Source organism: Lampetra fluviatilis, chromosome 6 (genome assembly GCF_964198595.1).
Source record: "Lampetra fluviatilis chromosome 6, kcLamFluv1.1, whole genome shotgun sequence".
Lineage (NCBI taxonomy): Eukaryota > Metazoa > Chordata > Hyperoartia > Petromyzontiformes > Petromyzontidae > Lampetra > Lampetra fluviatilis.
Genome location: NC_136280.1, coordinates 2,244,050 through 2,261,905, shown reverse-complemented (window position 1 = coordinate 2,261,905; position 17,856 = coordinate 2,244,050). Strand labels below are relative to the sequence as shown.

Genomic DNA, 17,856 nt, shown 5'->3' with positions numbered 1-17,856 from the left:
ACCTGCTCACCTCACGCATTTAATCACCCATCCAATTATTGCACATGACCTGCTCGCCCAATAGACCTCCAACCCATTCGCTCACTCACTTGCATACTATTGTAACACATCGTTATAGGGGGGGCAGCTTCGCCGCACAAATTCGGTGATAAAACAGGTGAATCACGCGGGAAGGCACCGGGCAGCTCGCCGGGCTGGGCGCCGGTCTTGAGGTCGTCGGCGACGGTGGTCATAGCGGAGAGGCCCTTGACGTGCGAGTCGAAGGTCGCGCGCGCCCCCTCCAGCAGCGTGGCGCCCAGCGAGCAGTAGAGCGCCTCCAGGAAGTGGCACTCGAGCACGGCCGAGTCCTCCGCCTCCTCGTGCAGTACCGCGTTGAGCATTGCGCACAGCTGGTTCACCTGGACCATGAGATGCGTGGGGCGGGGAGCGGGGGGTGGAGGGTGGGGGGAGGGGATGATTTAGCGTTGTCACAAACACAATTGAGAATCGTCGTTATTGTGGAGTTTCACGATGTAACGGTGTTTGGCTGTTGTTGTGGCCTATGACCGAGTCGCCCGGAATACGCCAGACCTCGTCTTAGTTCTCGCCATTTGACCGTGCTGAACCATGCTGCCCTGTGCTGGTTGGTAAAGGGGGAGCACAGACAATGGATCATAAAAGACCAGTGCAACAATGGCTTTTGCTGCACTACCAACTGCTGACCACAACACAGCAGCCTATAACAACCCGTTGACTGCAACGTGGTCGACCATTCAAACGCTGTCCAGACTCAACACTGCTTAGCTTCCGAGCATTCCGGCGAGCCCACTGCCCCCCATCGCCTCCCGCCCCCCCACACATGGCTCAGCCACCTCCAGCACCCACCCATACCATAGGGCTGGAGGTGCACGTGCGGCTGACAATCACGCAAGGACAGGGCACGACAGAGCCGGGGAGGGGAGCGGTGACGCCGTGGGCACATACACACCATGTTGAGGTCAGTTTGGGGGACGATGGTCTTGAGTGGCTCCCCTTGCCGGCCGTCCACCACCCCGTCCACGATCATCTCCATGCACGACGGCACGTACTTCTCAAAGAGCCGCTGCAGCTCCGCTTGGTCCTGTCAGCCACAAAGCGCGCGGGGGGATGGGGGGAGAGATTTGCTCAACGATGCTTGGTGAAGGTGGTGCCTGGGATCGTAGTGCGATGCACTTATCGCACACTGTGCCACCACTCCCCACCACACATACAAAGACACACACACACACATAGCCACACGCACAGCATGCAAGCGGACCTTGGCGGGGCGGCTGTTGCGCCACCGCTGCCAGTATGGCTGGTACTCCAGGTTCTTGGGGTCCACGTAGACCATGCCGCAACGTGACACGGTGGCCGGAGATGCGTACTGCAGGTCTCCCACCTGGATGGAAGAAGAGAAAATGGAGGAAATCAGGGCAGACGAGTCCATTAACATAAAAATCATCATCATCACCAAGCATGATCGATCCACTGCTGGATGAAGTCCTCCCGAATTCAGGAACTACACCGAGGGCCACGAGTCAGAGGAACCCAGGTGTCGAGCTACGAAGAGGGGGATAAATAGTACCAGGTCCCAAGCCAACCACGCTCTGCTACTCTGCAAACGTCCACAGCAAAAATGAGACGTTTGACATCAGCTGGCTCCGGTGTGGCTCTAAAATCAAGCAATCTCGACGGGCCGAGCGAGCCCGCGATCGCTGGGTCCTCTCGCTCTCCTCCCGCACCTCAAAGAGCAGCGCGCACGTGTTCTGCAGGCGGATGCGCTCTCCGTTGGCGAGCGTCAGCAGCTTGTTGTCGTCCATCACCGAGTTCATGTTCTCCACCCACAGGGCGTCCACGTCGCCGTCAAACAGGATGTACCTGCGCGGAGAAACACGCGGCAGAGCAGTTTGAAGCGCCCGTCATCGATTAAGATCACGATTGAGTTCACTCAATAGTGCGTGCGAGAATGGATTATTCATTAAATTGCTGCCAAGGAACTGTATCGTTAAATGTCAAGTATATGTACATGTAGAACCCGTTTTTTCTAATACACTGCTGGATCGTCAGTGTGGGTTGGTGAAGTCAGGGAGCAAAGATATAAAATGCAGAAATGGATTTCTCTGCACCTGCACTCTGCTGCCCACAATGTAGGCCCGGAGCATAGTGGTCGCCATGGGGGGAGTTTGCGGGGAGGCACTGGTGGACATCGCCCCCCCCCCCGAAACTGGACACCTTTCATAATTTATTTTCAGTAGTTTACAATTAAGATGAAAAATAAATGTATTATATGCGAACCCCCACGCGCCCCCCCCCAAATATAGAATTAAAACTCCGCCTACGGTGGTCGCCCACCCAACCACCTTGCAGGCCCCATTCTACTGAGCTTCCGGATTCTGACGAGGCCAAGCTCGGACCTGCGCTCCTGCTTGTCGGTGGGTTTGTTGATCTCGCGAAAGATGTTGGAGAGGACGCCGTCGGTCCAGTCCCGCGTGTTGGGGTCGAGAACGCCGTACAGCTCCACCACGCTCATGGCCTTGGGGTTGAGCACGTAGAGCTTCGTCACCAACCCCAGCCTGAAAGCACAGAGGGCAGCGCAGGCGTGCCAAGACGCGGCACGTGGGAGGGAAGCTCAAGCATTGGTTGTTCAATTAGCCCGATGCACGACCCTCCCGAAAAAATATTTTTGAGACTCGGGCAGTCTTTCCTGGATAGACAAAGGACATTTTTATTTTATGTACATATGTACGTTGAACTTCTTTCGCACCGTACGTAGCCCACCGTGCTAATCAGAGGTGCGTAATATTATTGTATACGTTTATCACCAACATAACAACATACTCCTAAGCTTAACCCTTTAATTCCATGCTATTTTTAGCTTTGGATGAAACCCCACCACTGGTTTCATCAGTCGGCCCTCACCTCGTCTGAGCCTGGCACAGAGTGTTGATGACCACGGACTTGCCGCCACCCGTGGGCCCCACCACCATCGTGGTGTGCCGAGTCATCATGGTCTCGTACATCTGCACCACCTTGTCCACCTGCGTGGGGGGGCACGGGGGGGAGCAACGGTGGCCTTCAGTGGAGAACCGAACAGCAGAACCACCAGAGGATTATAGACACTAATGGTGAAATGTTCAGCCTTTTAGAGTGCAGAACTGGCACCGTGCATTCAAAATCAAAACATCACCGATGTATTTCTAGTGCCAGGAAACACACGCCTCCACAGGCATCCTTCAAGTTGACGGTGAAAACTCCACATTCCTAAGACGAGAACCAGTTCTTACGTAGCACACCCGTAGCTGACTTCCGAGCAAATAGTCCTCACCTCGTGGTACTCAAGTCCCTCGTACGACAACATGGGTGCACATCACAACTCGACTTGAGTGAGAGAAGCATATCGTTATCAAGCATAACATCAAGAGTCGGTCGTGACTCACGACCCTGCCCCATGACTCGTGACCCTGCTTTGCCCAAACACAAGGCCATGTCATATTAGGAAGCCACTGGAGCTATGCACTTTAAAATCTAGATTGCAAACTAATTTATTTAGAACTGCTTTTGTGTTTAATTTGCTGTCCTTCCCTGGCAACTCAGATTAGCCCGGTTGTCTACATATGGTGACAAAAACGTTCAACATGCACACACACACATACAGGTCATTAGGACATTGTGTGAGCCGTGTGGCCGCAGCAGCTCGCCTGGGAGGACAGCATCAAGTATCCGCCCTGGGCGAGCGTGGCCTCCACGGCGTCGTGGAACTGAGGGTAGCGCACGCGCGGGCAGTCTAGGCCCGGGAAGAGGTCCGAGATGAGGCCCAGGAAGAGGGGAACGTCGTCAAACACAAACTTGGGCAGGTTCATGTCCCGCAGGGCACGCATCAGCACCACGTCCTGCAGAGGGATGCGCACGCACAGACGCACGCACGCACGCATTTACACGTGCACAATAAAACACTTCAACTAGAAATTATTGGAGTATATTATGTAGATAATGAACAATTACAAATCACCAATTATCCGTGTCCTGTGTAATTTAGATACCAGTTACAATTACAAATTGATATACATATTTAAAATACATGTAATTTACACACTGCCGGTATCTACGTATTCCACAGCACGCCACACTAGCAGCGCTGCGGATTAGGAGAACTCCCCCCCCCATTGGTAAGAGCTTAGTTTCTCATGGAGCCCCCGCCAACCCCCAAAACCCCCCCCCCCACCCCCACCGCCTTCCCCACAACAACTTGGAGGGAAGTAGGGAAACATTTTCCGGGGTTCAGCCCCAGACGACTTCGGCTGAAACTAAGCCCCGCCTTTGGAGCCGGGCGCATCAGGTGCCTTGTCGGGCATCCGCTAGCGGCGGAGCGAGGGTTTGGCCGCACCTCGCTGAGGTCGGGCGAACCGCGCTTGAGCTCCCCGGCCATGACGAGCACGGACTTGAGGGCGCGGAGGCCGAAGTCGTAGTGGTGCTGCTTGGAGAGCTGCTCGCGCGCCAGCTTGTACAGCACCGTCATCTTCTTGGCGAGCATCTGTGGTGGTGTTGGTTGGTTGGTTGGCGGCGGCGGCAATGATGGTGTTACGTTATGGGCAGAACACAAAAAAAATCGAATGGCTTTTATGTGGTACCAGTGTACCTCGGCTTGTGTCGTGGGCCGTCAAATACACGTTTAAAGTTTCGTCAATGAATCTAATTATTGTTAAAGTTGCTTTCTTGAGGACCGCTGGTAACACACTTAACTCATGCCTCAGAAGTGGGTTTTTTATTACTATTATGTCACTTGGTGATTTAAATGTATTTATTTCTCATTAATAACAGTATATTTATGTATCGACAAGATACAGGGTATTTAATATGAGCTGAACTAGCGATCATACCTGAACTTATACTAAGAATGTCTAACGTTTTTTTTCAGAACATTTATTCCATGCGAATAGTCGATGTGCTCTCAATGTTAACTGTCCCTGTCTGAGCAACATGTCCAACCCTGACAAATACAGCCAAACGGGTACACAAACTGTAATGCAGTGCATGACATTAATTCAAATCTATTATGGACAATTTCCATGGGAATCCACTTTTGTCAACAAAATTGTGGGTATTTACAGATCATTCCAGGTAGGGTCATCACCAAACAAACACAGACAGAAATGGGCAGATGAAGAGATGCTGAATCAGACAAACGAATGTAGACAGACAGATATAAAAAGACAGAGGCAAACAGCTGTACAGAAACACAGAGAGACGGAGAGAGGGGAAGAGATACGGTGAGAACTCGCGCACCTTGGCCAGTAGAAATCCCTCTGAGAAGAGCATGATCTCGCAGATTTGCTGCATGTCGGGCACGATGACCACGACGGGCCGGAAGAGAGCCTTCACCGACTCGGGCAGCTCCGTGCGTCCCGCGTAACCCGGATTCATCGTGATGAAGATCCCCACGCGCGGGTCAAGCGCGATCTCGCAGCCCTCAAACTGCTCACGCAGACGCCGCGCGCTTCCTGTTAAACCCACGTCGACTCGAAAGCGACGAAATACAATTTGAAGAAACCCCGGCAACGCAGATGTCCCGGCCGTTGCAGGTAAACACGCGCACTCGCCTGGAAGCGCTTGAGGTGGTGGATGAGCGCATTGCGGATCGTCTGGATCTGGGACGAGATGACCGAGAGCACCGACGCATCGATGCGGTTGAACTCGTCGAAGCAGCCCCAGGCGCCGCACTGGGCCAGGCCCGAAAAGATCTTTCCCATGGCCTACCGCCAGAAAATGGAAGCAAAGTGGTCAGGACTTTCGCTCATCTAGTAGAAACATATCTTGGTTGCGTGGTAAAAACCGCACAGCATTGTCAGGGAAAGTTCGGCCGTACCTTGTAGTCCATGCCTTCGCCGCAGTTGGTCACAACACAGAGCAGGCCCAGGGCCTTGGCCAAGTCCTTGGTGGTTTCCGTTTTTCCCGTGCCCGCCGGGCCTGCTGGCGCCCCACCCAGGAACATGGACAGTGCCTGCAGAAAGCAAGGAGGAGCGCGCCACATTGGGGAAGATGGAGGGCATCGGTCACCGTGTCCTCAATTCGCTCTGCTGCTCACGCAGGTGCCATCTCGCCAACGTCCACCTCACATCTTTGCCTGGCCCTCTGCTTTGCGCGCGTCCCGGACAGCAGCTCGGCTCACCTGGGTGAGGGTGAGGTAGATGCGGTCGGTGAGCGGCGTGATGACGAGCCGCCCGTTGAGCCCCATGTACTCGTAGCCGTAGCCGAAGGTGCCCGTGCACTGGCGCACGGAGAGCTCGTCAGCCTCGCGCTCCCAGTAGAAGCGCAGCTGGCTCTCCCACTCAAACTCCCGCGCATCCATGATGCTGCACTCACCCCAACGTCCCACACATAAGGCACAAAGAAACACTTTGATCAGAGTACTATTTTCTATGTACATATGTATGTTGAACTTCTTTCGCACCGTACATAGCCAACCGTGCTAATTTTAGACGCGGATTTTGCTACTATCATATTCTTTAACAGTCAATATGATGTCTCTAACGCCTGTATGCTCTCCAATCCACGTGTTCAAAGAAAATGAAACAAAAGCTGACAACTCCGCTGACAGACAGAAACGAACAATAGTAGAAATACCAATACACGAACCAATGTCATTTTTTTTCACACCAACAGCCGAAGACTGCGTGTTTGAATTCAATTCCCTTTTTTTTTATAAATATACTATCTCACCCCCCGCACCTCTGATTAGCACGGTTGGCTACATCCGGTGCGAAAGAAGTTCAAGATACATACATAGATGTTGGCAACAATTGACTATTGCCTCATTCATTTGAAAGGAAGTTCAAAGGCAACGACGGAACCCTCGTTTGACGAGAAGCAGCACCTGTCCCTGACGAAGGCGTCAACGATGTCGCGAGCGTGCACGTCCACGATAAGCACTGTGTTGATCTTCTTGCGGTCGTTGCGTTCCAGCGGCTGAGCGATGCGCGTCACGAGCTCGTCGATCTGCAGGTGCAGCCGCTCCGCCAGGTCCTTGACTGCCATCTTGTCGCCACCCCCACTGCCGCCCCCGCCCACGACCTTGATGAAGGCATCCTCGACCTCCCAGGTCCACCACACCTGGCAGCCGGCCAGCACCACCATGCCCTGGTACTGCAGCATCCAGTCCACCCTGATACACGGCCAGCATGGCGTGATGGAATTATTACAATGGGATGGGAAAAATGTGGGTATAATTACGAAGTAAATATCAAAATAAAGTAATCGTGTTTATTAATTCATTGTTTAAAATGGGGTGTTATGCTCAAAATAATTGCATCAAATTGTTCATGTAAAAATGTACACCCAACGAGATGAGGCTAATGGCATTAACAAGACTATAACAATGAGACAGAAGAAACAAACATCAACGCAAACGAGATAGACAAACAAACATAAGTAACTGAATGAAACTGCACACCAAATCATGACAATTCACTGAACCATACAACTAGAAAATAACAAACATAATTATTTTCAAGTCGTAGTTCACATGTGGATGTACGCCTGGGACAACAATCACGGGCCTGACCCCCTCCTTCTGTGCCTTCAGGTGCGTTTGCGACAACTCTCAGACAAAAATCCCTCGAGAGGAAAACATATACGCGCGTAATGCAACAGCACACCGACCTGCCACAGTCCTTGCAGTAGTTGAAGACGGCCTGCTTGGTGAGCAGCCGGTTGGTGCGCCGCATCTCGTGCAGGACGGCCGTCATCCAGTCCTCGACGCGGCCCTCGGCCGCCACCGGTGTCCGGAATTCCATGCGTTCCCCTTCGGCCGACACCATGGCTGTGGCGAGCACGCCGCCACCTGCGCCGCCAGCCTCCAGCGTCAGCGATGCTACATTGTCGAACATCTGCACAAGGAACACGTTACGTATAAATGTACGTATGTTGAACTTCTTTGTAGCCAACCGTGCTAGTCGGAGGTGCGAAGGATTTCCTGAGCGAACGGAGTAAAAACACGCAAAACACATGCAACGCACCTTAATCATGTGCTCCTGCACACAGGAAGGGTCCCCGCTTCCCAGGATGCTCAGCAGCTCGTCGTCGGAGATGAAGAAGAACCTGGGGAAGGCGTTCCGCTTGGAGTCGAGGTAGTCGTTGAGGCTCTTCTGGCAACGCTCCAACCCCTCGCTCAGCCCCTGCAGGTCGGCCAGGCGACCCGTAGCCAGGCAACAAACCTTGATCACGGGGTTACGCGATGTCTCCGACATGATCTGGGCGAAAGAGGGTTAGAGGAGGAGGTGGAGGAAGAAGGTGCAGTGGGAGGGTGCGGAGAAGGTATGGAGGAAGAGAGAAAGGGGATCGAGAAAGAGAAAGGAGACAGCAACAGTCCAGGAGTAATTAGCTATTCATGAACGTTTTTAACTATTAGCTAGGCATGGGGATGCACACCTATAATCCAGCACTTTCAAAGCATGTGTTTGTGGATCACGCAGATTTCTGGAATTCCCGTATGAGCTGGGCTACAGAGTCACTGGAAGATGGCAGTAGAGCAAGGGTGTTTGTGACTCCACATGTGTAAGCGTGTGATTGTTAACCACTCGTAAATGAGCGCTCCAGCTTTCCACACACATGACACTGCCAAAAAAAAATTCCAATGCAGAATCCTCTCGACAAAAAGAGTCTTGAGACTCACTGAAGCTTTGCTGGCTAAATCGGTGGCGTCATGAGAAATGTGCCGCCGTTCCTCGCACCTCTAAGTCATCCTCTCTTTCTCTCTTCGACAGCGAGCGAATACTGTGTGGCACATTACAGGTTGATGTTATTACTATTAATATTACTACACGATACGCATTCTAAAGGTTGGAGGCCGTCGTGAGATGCACCTTCTGAAATTCCTTGTCGATGGCATCAAATTTGTTGGCCTCCTCGGGCAGCTGCGCCCGAATGTCGCCCCCGATGAAGATGCTCTCCAGGTACATCCACTTGCGCTGCACCACCATCCACACCTACACACTCGCGCCATCAGCACAGGATCAGCGTGCTCCCACCGACGGTACAATACCATCGATCCTTCGCACCGAGTCCGGGGATATATGTTCTCCCCTGAATATGAACACATATATTATTTATTCAAGAATTGATGTCATTTCAGGAATATCGGATTCTCTTTCGAATATTTATACCCCCTTGTTTTTCGTAACAAAATAACGTTTAATTGAATACAAGTTCGTGCATGGGCATCCATGCATTTTCAACTAGAACCTTATTTTTCGATTTAAAGCTTTCGTGACTGCAGGGATTCATATTATTGGTTCTTTCGGTAAAGTCACGTAGAAGGGAAACAATACAATAATACAACATTTCTTTAATTCTTATTTCCCTTCTACGTGACTTTACCGAAAGAACCAATAATATAAAACCTTATTTTTAGGAGAACTTTCCATGGTCATCAGTTAGGACCACACACAATAATTGATCCATTTTATTTATTTACGTGGATAAGTAGCATTCAGCCTTAAGCTGATTTACATACTTTACATGGTATGAAATTAAGTGAAACTGAATAGAAAGCATGTGGAGCAACTGTTATACAAATTAGTTTCGTTAAGTGGTCATTAAATAAGCATTTTATTTTAAAATGCATCACTAAAGACTTAAATCAATAGAGCATGAGTATCCTTTGGTTTCAAAGGGAGGATGGCAGGAGTGTGTAATGCTGGTACCTCTGATACCCCCTCTTGCGGCTACGGCAACACACCTGTATGACCTCACTAATGTGCGAGAGCGAACGCTCCCAGCCCTGCACGGACGCCAGGAAGGGGCCCACGTAGCGGCTGCCGGCCATGCTCTGCAGGTTCATGCCGTGGTCATCGAGGGCCTGCAGCACCTCGTCCACCGAGCCCAACACGTGGCCGCGCTCCCTGCCGCCCTTCGAGTAGCGCGACACTGTCAGCTTCATGCCCTCCCACGTGTCGGCCACCTCGCGCACGCCCTGCAAGCAAAAGTTGAGAATCGGAATCAGGAGTTTATTTGGTTCTTTCGGTAAAGTCACGTAGGTAGGAAAAATAAATAATAAATCACGGCGTTTCGATCGCAACACAAGCAATCGTCATCTGATGATCGATTGTATCTAATTACGTGGACGATTGCTTGTGTTGCGATCGAAACGTCGTCATTTATTATTTATTTTTCTACCTACGTGACTTTACTGAAAGAACCAAAGAGTATGGATTCCTGCAGTCACGAAAACTTCAAATCAAGATAGGAGTTTATTTCCAGAGGAAAGCCCACTGAGCTAAGAAGCTCTTTTTCGAGGGCGACTCAGCAGGGGGTGTGAAGAGAACACAAACATCACGGTGACGTCTACAATGATCCCACAATTAGCACGGTCGGCTATGTATGGTGTGAAAGAAGTTCAACATACATACAATTATAAGGCCAGTACGAGCCACAACTACAAACCAAACACAAAGCTTACCCGAATTGCAATACCAACACAAAACTAGCTATAAACTCAACCCAACCCCAAACCTTAACTCTAACCCAACCCTGACCCCAATCCTATCTGAATCTCAACCCAACATTAATGCTCATCTTGATTGAACCCAAAACGTAGCCGCAACCCTTAAACATAATCCCACCACAAACCTCAATCCAACCCAACCCTAACTCAATTCCAAACTAACCCAATCCTAAGCCTAGCTCAAAAGCAAACTCAACCCTCACTGCAGCTCGCTCCACATAGCCCAGCGGGTGCGGTGATTCCTCGTCAGTGAGGGCACCTTCTCGATGCCCAGCTCCTTGACGGCGGACGAGACGATGGCGCCGATGACCTCCGCATGCCGGTGCAACTCCATAGTGAACATGTTCTCCAGCGTGAAAGTCTCCGCGTTCATCTGGAAGCGCTGCCCAGTCTTCTCCATCAGCTCCTGCCAGTGGCTGCGTGCAGAGATGATGGCGGAAGAGACAGGAACAAAACACACGTGAATCGTAAATAATCAATTCTTACACACACACAATTAGATGCGTGTATTGTAAATATGAGAATATATTTAAGTTGATGAAAATCTTTTTGTTGTTGATAAATCTTTATATTCCTACCACAAGTATAATTTGTGTTTATGTTGAAATATTTATTTACGTGTATTCATGGGGCAATTCAATGAACCGTAAATATCACGTGACACAAGTTAATACCATGTGACACAAGTTTCTCACGGCACACTGCGTTCAAACAAATACCCGCACGTTAATATGGCGCACACGAGCCGCCCGCAAAGTGCACGCTGTTATTGCCGCACGCGATTGTCGCTTAAACACCGGCGGGAGACACGCACCGATCCCTCATCGCCTCGTTCTTGATGTCCAGCAGGAGTGGGATAGAGTCGCGGAACTCCTTCATCTTGGCCTCGAGGTGGTGGGCGGCGGGCAGCGAGCGCACGTCACGGGGTAGCCGCTTGAGCGTCTTGAAGAGCCCCTCCGTGCCGCCCTGCAGCTGCGACACGTCCAGGTTGGCCCACAGCGTCTGGGACCACTCCTCCTTGGAGGACTGTTCGGGAAAAGACAAACAAAAATCCCCTGTATAGCCTTTACAGACTGTTGGGGCAAGTGCTGTTAGCGAGCACATGTGAAGGTCGCAAAGGTACATGACAGGGTGGGTGGCCAACACCACACCCGTCCGCCTTTGTTTGCCTAGTGGTGAAGTTTACACATCGCACCAGGTACTCATTTGAGGCTGAGTCGACCGAGGGGAGGCCCAGGACCGGTTCTGATAATCGTCACTGGTGTGGGCCATGAACGGGAATCGAACTCGGATCGGCGGGTTTGTAGCGCAGCGCGCGAACCACTACACTACCGGTCCCCACACAGACACACAGACACACAAAGACAAACAATTAAGCTCCCCTGTGTAGCCTTTGGGCTGATGGAGGCACCTACTCTGCATCTCCCTACTACCATCTCCTTGAGTCGACAGTGAGTAGTCCCACCTCTCAGCCAAGTGGCTCTGTGAATTCTCACCATGCCTGTCATGTCCACAGGCGCTCACCGTGAAGGCCTGGAAGATGTCGTAGATCTGGCGAAGGCCCCGCACCTCCCGCTGCAGCTGCTGCAGGTTTGGGTAGGCCGTGATGGACAGGTCGAACAGCTTCTCGGCATTGGCCAGCTCCTGCCGCTCCTTCTCATGCTCTGTCAGCTCCTTTTCGTACTCCGCCAGCATGCGGAGACCTGTGCTCAGCACCCAGGAGTTGTGCAAGGATTGAGGAGTGAGTGATCACAATAGAGGGGTACTTAGGGATTACGGGAGGCACGGGAAGGAGTGGAGGTACGAGGGGAGGAGAGGGAATAGAATGAGCAATAGAGAATGGGTGAGGCTTTAGGAGAGGAGGGGTGCAAGGAGGGAGAAGGCCCAAAAGCCGCATGCACACTCTCAAAGTAGCGAACACTCGTATGCTTTTAAAATAAAATAAAACTCAAGCAAGAAAACTGACCGCTGTCGAGGTCAGACCCCACAGAGCCCGGCCCCTCCTTGTGGAATCGATCGGCAAAGCTGCCCACGACCGTCTGGAATGCCTCGATCTGCCCAGCCGTAATCTGCGATGCATAAAAAACAGATCATTTGTAAATTAAACTTTTAAAATCAGCATTTCTGATTACATTCCTCTTCTTTATTCAAAAAATAGGATTGGCCCCACACCATCAGGTGCTACCTTTTCTATGAAAATTATACTAGCATTTAGAAAAAAAAGAAATAGGATTGCGGGAGCTGACAACGATAAGAAAAAAAATGAACTTCATCACGGAAAACCTGAATAACATGTCCTCTTCCATCTTCCATGAATCCAGGCCTCTGCATGTCTTCCGAACAATAAGGAGAGTCAAGTGACCGGACCATGTGTCTTAAACACTCATGTTGAATCCCCAGCTGTACTCACAGTGGCACAGATTCACCATGCCTTACCTGGGTGAACTGCTTCTTAACGGAGCCAAGGCTGAAGTCCACCTGCTTTGACTCAAGCACCAGGTCATCCCACGCCTCCTGGATACGCCCCACCAGCTCCAGCTCATCCTCCCTGACCTGCGGGAAGCACATGTCACGGCCATAATAATAAGTATCCTATTTAAAAAGCTTGAAATTTCAAAGTTATTTTAGATCCGCCTCTGGGAGTAGGCACATGGCTAGTCGTAGCCACGGCCATAGCGAGAGGCATAATGGATACGATTTTCCAGGTGTACAAATATTTTCATGGTCGCCAACTCGGATAAACCCAATTGACAATGAACACCTCCAAGGAAGTCATCTCTCTGTGGTCGACTGCTCTTTAATTGTAGATAATCTGTGGTCGAAGCAGGCAGGTTTTTCTTTTCACAGCACGAGTAAACACGTCAACTCCACGCACCTCAATGTTGTACATGGCCAGCGTGCGGTACCGCTCCTTGATATCGCAGATACGAGCCTCTACGGCGAGCGACACGTCTCGGATGTTCGAGATGTTGGCGAGGACGCCCTTCAGCTCCTCCAGGCTGTCGGGACTCTGCCGCACGCCCTTCAGCAGCTCCTGACACAGAATCGTAGGAATGAGCGGAAGGGTTAGGGTTAATAATAAAGGCGGAAATCATTTTACATCAACCAAGGAAAGAAGAAGTGAGAAAGACATTTGAAAAGAACTAAAGAGAGAAAGTCATTTTAAACAGATACGTTTTTAGTGGAAACCTCGGTAGAGCACCATTCATTCATGCATTGTATTGTATTACAGTACAGTATATGAACGCCTTTAAAATGGAACAAATCAAGGATTGAATTTGTATCAAGTTACATACATTCCTCTGTCAATCCACTCATAAGTGAAGGCCTCCCTACATCATATCAGTCGTGGGGGTTGTCTAACCATGCTTCTGCCGCACACGCTTCAGCAGCTCCTGACATGGAATCGTAGTCATGAGCGGAAGCAGAGGCAAATAAGGATGGCACGATCTCAGTAAGTGCACCATTAATTTATGCATTGTATTGTATTACAGTATATGAACGCATTTCAAATGTAACACATTAATTATTGAAATTTTTAAAATTACATACATTCCTTTGTTAATCCACTCCTAAGTGAAGGCCTTCCTACATCATCATATCAGTCATGGGGTTGTTTAGTTATGCTTCACCACGCTGTCAAGTGTCGGTTGCTGAAAGGAGTGCCCAGGATTGGTTCAGATGTCATTCGCCACCGTTAGCCGTGGCCGGGAATTGAACTTAGGTCGCTTGATTCGGAATGCAGTGAGTTAACCACTCTACCACCGCTCCACCCCCATTAAAAATATATTGAATTCAAATAAATCTGTTTATTGATTACCGTTATTTTGACAGTAATTGAAAATGCGACTACATCGTATATAAGTGTCATGACTGATCGTATCTGAGACAAACAGAAAGGGTAATACATTTAATTTATTTTATCTTTACTATCTTGATATTGGCAAAAGGGGTCCCATAGAAGTTGCTTATAATATAGATTGATACCAAATTAACATTTTACCACTTAGGTCACGATTGTATATGTATGTATGTTGATCTTCTTTCGCACCGTACATAGTCAACCGTGCTAATTGCAGGTGCTGTAAGCCTCCCCACGAAGCAGCTCACAGCAATAACGCTCAGGTTCGGCACGCCGAGACTGGTCACTCGGAATGCAGAATCAGAATCTTTATTTATACTGGAGGAAGCCGATGAGCTACAAATCTCTTTTTTGACAGATCTCCAGTATAAAGCTTTCGTGACTGCAGGGATTCATCTTCTTGGTTCTTTCGGTAAAGTCACGTAGAAGGGACGGCTGCTTGCGTTGTGACCGAAACGTCGTGAGAATGATCATATTATGTTTTATTTTTATTATTTTATTACTTCCCTTCTACGTGACTTTACCAAAAGAACCAAGAAGAAGATCTCCAGTAGGCGCAGCTCAAAACGTTTCAACAACAAGACAAAAACACGACAGAACTGTGAAGAGGGATCACGTTCATCGACGAGGCACCCACCCGCAGCTCGTCTCTCAGCCCGTGCAGGTCCTGTCGCACCGACTCGTTGAGCAGCTCGCCGAGCGAGAGGACCCAGGCGCGGGCGTGCCTCCGCACGGCGTCGACGAGCGGCGCCAGGCGCAGGAGGACGCAGTGCTCCGCGCGCACCGCCGGCTGGCCGCCCATCTCGTCACTCACGCGCCGGTAGTACTGCAGCTTGTCGTCGTACAAGATCACCGAGGGCCGGCGCGACGCAAACTTCTCCATCTGTATAGCCTGCGGTGACGAGGACGAGGTCGAGCAGATCGGGGACAAGGTCAGGGTCGAGAACAGGGGTTCGGGTTACAGCCATGACGTTGCAAGTAGAGCTGGGAGGACTGAGGCGGTTAGGTTGAATAATCGGACAAAAACTGGAATCGCCTCCTGTTTTTGTGATCGATTACTTGGCCCCAACATCCAGGCTCCTGAAGTTGGGACACCCCCCACGAGCGGCAGATGATGCCAATGATGTCACCTCTCATTCAGTGGCACACGTAGGAACACAGGTGACACCTTCCCCCCCCCCCAACTATTCTATTCCATTTCGCACTAATGACACATTCGCAAATTCCTCCAGTAACGAAACCGATAATCGGACGAGTAAATAATTACTTCAGTAATGGGATAGAGTGTGCCAACATGCCTTGTCCATCTTCCAGAGCTGGCGGTACCGTCCCCAGCGCACAAGGGGGCGCGTCAATGAATGCAGCACACGCTGCATGCCCTGCAGGGCGGCCTGAAACAGCTCCACGACCGCCGGGTCCTGGGCCACGTCGGCGAAGAAGTTGAAGATGATGGGCTCGTCCTCGCCACGCACAGGCTGTGGTGGCGTCTCCAGGCACGTGCCGTGCATCCAACGCACAAAGTGCTACGAGAGGGAGCGCACAAAGACATCTCTGAGGCAGCTCTGATATATCCGCTTCCATGGACCGTTCTCTAGCACGGCACGGCAGGGGGGTGGGGTGTGTGTGTGTGTGGGTTTCTCTCCCCTGAGAGAGTTATGAATGAATTCTTAAATCTCATAACATACCGCAATCGCGAAAACAGTAGTTTTCAAACATTTTATCGAAATAATAATTCTGCGCCGGGCCTTTGGGGGTCCCATGGGGCCTGTACCTTGGTGGTCTCCACGCAGCCACTGGCCGAGTGCAGCACGAGTTTGTAGACCTCGCCGGCGGCCGGCTGCAGCACTATGTCAGGCGCCGAGAGGGCGACGTCCAGCGAGAACAGTGGACGCTCGCCCAACAGCAGAGAATTCAGGCGCTGCAGGTTCCTGCGGTAGGAGGGTACGCAGCACCAGACGGCAATTCACAATTGTCATGAGTCACTCGCAGTAAATCACAACTATGAACGAGGACGCAATGCAAGTTTGCAATGCGAGGTCACAAACCCACTTGCTGTACTGCCATCTCTTGAGCAGCCCGTCAGGTTTGGGAAATTTACAATTTCTGTACATGATCCACAAACCCTCGTCTCCAAAGTGCTGGATTAAAGATAGACTACAAGGGCATGCCTCCAAATCTGGCTATCGACCCCTGGAGCAAATGACACGCACCTGAGCACCATCTTGCGCAGAGCCTCATAGGCGCGACCCTCCCAGTACGCATAGTAGGCCCCTAGGCGAGGCGAGCGGCCCGTGTTGGTCCCGGCCACCACACCCTCCACCTTGGTGAGCAGAGGCCCCACGGCCAACCAGCGGCGGACCAGCACATCCACGTCCTGTGCCCGCGCTTGCTCAACCCTCTCAAAGAACTCCTTCACTCCTGTGGAAGAAACAGTCGCGCTTGCCTCTTCCCGTGTCGCCAAAACAAACCCCCATAATGCCTTGCTTCTCACGCTTTCCAATGACAGCATTTATGCATTTGCTTTGTTTGTCCATCATGGGGGGGGAGGGTGGTGGACGCTAGTTGTAAAGACAATCCAATATGAATCTTGACTTAAAGCTTTCGTGACGGCAGGAATTCATATTCTTTGGGTGTTTCGGTAAAGTCACATGCGATCGAAACGTCGTAGTTTTTTGTCATTTTCTTTGAACCTATCTACATGACTTTACCGAAAGACCCAAAGAATATGAATCAAATATGAAATTACTTGTAAAATTTGTCTTGCTATAAAGGACTTACTCTCTTGAAATCCTGCTTAATTAATCAGAGTACTGTCCAAAACCTCAGTGACATAAATCAGTGCAGAAATTACCAATATGCACAAGTGTTTGGCCATGAGAGCAACACGTGGGCTTCTATACTGCTAAATAAATACCTCCGCAGATAAACGCACGATGGAAACATTGTGCAATCCATACGTAAAACATAATTTTTCCCTAACTTGTCTTTAAAAAATTATCATAATTCATTTATGGATAACACTAGATCAATGATTCCAATTTCAAACTATCACAGCGATCAATGAATCACCTTGTGCCATAAAAACCTCTCCAGAAAATTACATCACAGAAACTGCTTCACAAGTCATTTCACAAGGCCTCTTTAGGTCATCCTCCTGGAAATATTATCCTACTAAAATACAAATCTGTTATTAGGCAATGCCAACAATGATGGTTGTCAGATTTGTGTCAACTCGTGCTTGCACATGGTGGTGCAGTGTTACACAACAACAGCAGCTGCCGCCATTCGCCACTACGTGGCGGCAACATCACCACGGCGCTTGTGCCAGGCCAGGTGCACTCCGAGGCCAAGTGAAGTGTCGAATGCTCGCTGACGGGAGGTCATGGGACAGACCCAGGTGCCATGGGCTAACTGACTGCCAGATGCACCACCTGTGCCCCCTACTGTGCGAACTTGCTGCATTTTAGCTGCCTGGATATCCGCTCCCGTTGGGAGT

General features: G+C 50.5%; 1 protein-coding gene across 1 annotated transcript in view; it reads right to left on the bottom strand.

The window, feature by feature from the left end:
• Positions 1-17,856, bottom strand: part of DNAH10 (dynein axonemal heavy chain 10) — a 65,956-nt gene that overhangs the window by 34,776 nt on the left and 13,324 nt on the right. The window contains exons 19-45 of the mRNA XM_078857346.1: positions 16,571-16,778; positions 16,132-16,288; positions 15,659-15,883; positions 14,998-15,252; positions 13,374-13,532; positions 12,935-13,051; positions 12,465-12,567; positions 12,023-12,201; positions 11,313-11,524; positions 10,758-10,914; positions 9,734-9,967; positions 8,859-8,981; positions 8,013-8,246; positions 7,657-7,883; positions 6,872-7,159; positions 6,167-6,350; positions 5,864-5,998; positions 5,598-5,750; positions 5,284-5,472; positions 4,385-4,531; positions 3,699-3,890; positions 2,920-3,038; positions 2,415-2,573; positions 1,743-1,878; positions 1,277-1,399; positions 968-1,099; positions 179-398 (exon numbers count right to left, since the gene is read on the bottom strand). Of these exons, the coding sequence (XP_078713472.1) occupies positions 179-398; positions 968-1,099; positions 1,277-1,399; positions 1,743-1,878; positions 2,415-2,573; positions 2,920-3,038; positions 3,699-3,890; positions 4,385-4,531; positions 5,284-5,472; positions 5,598-5,750; positions 5,864-5,998; positions 6,167-6,350; positions 6,872-7,159; positions 7,657-7,883; positions 8,013-8,246; positions 8,859-8,981; positions 9,734-9,967; positions 10,758-10,914; positions 11,313-11,524; positions 12,023-12,201; positions 12,465-12,567; positions 12,935-13,051; positions 13,374-13,532; positions 14,998-15,252; positions 15,659-15,883; positions 16,132-16,288; positions 16,571-16,778 (4,767 nt within the window). The remainder of the gene's footprint in view (positions 1-178; positions 399-967; positions 1,100-1,276; positions 1,400-1,742; positions 1,879-2,414; positions 2,574-2,919; positions 3,039-3,698; positions 3,891-4,384; positions 4,532-5,283; positions 5,473-5,597; positions 5,751-5,863; positions 5,999-6,166; positions 6,351-6,871; positions 7,160-7,656; positions 7,884-8,012; positions 8,247-8,858; positions 8,982-9,733; positions 9,968-10,757; positions 10,915-11,312; positions 11,525-12,022; positions 12,202-12,464; positions 12,568-12,934; positions 13,052-13,373; positions 13,533-14,997; positions 15,253-15,658; positions 15,884-16,131; positions 16,289-16,570; positions 16,779-17,856) is intronic.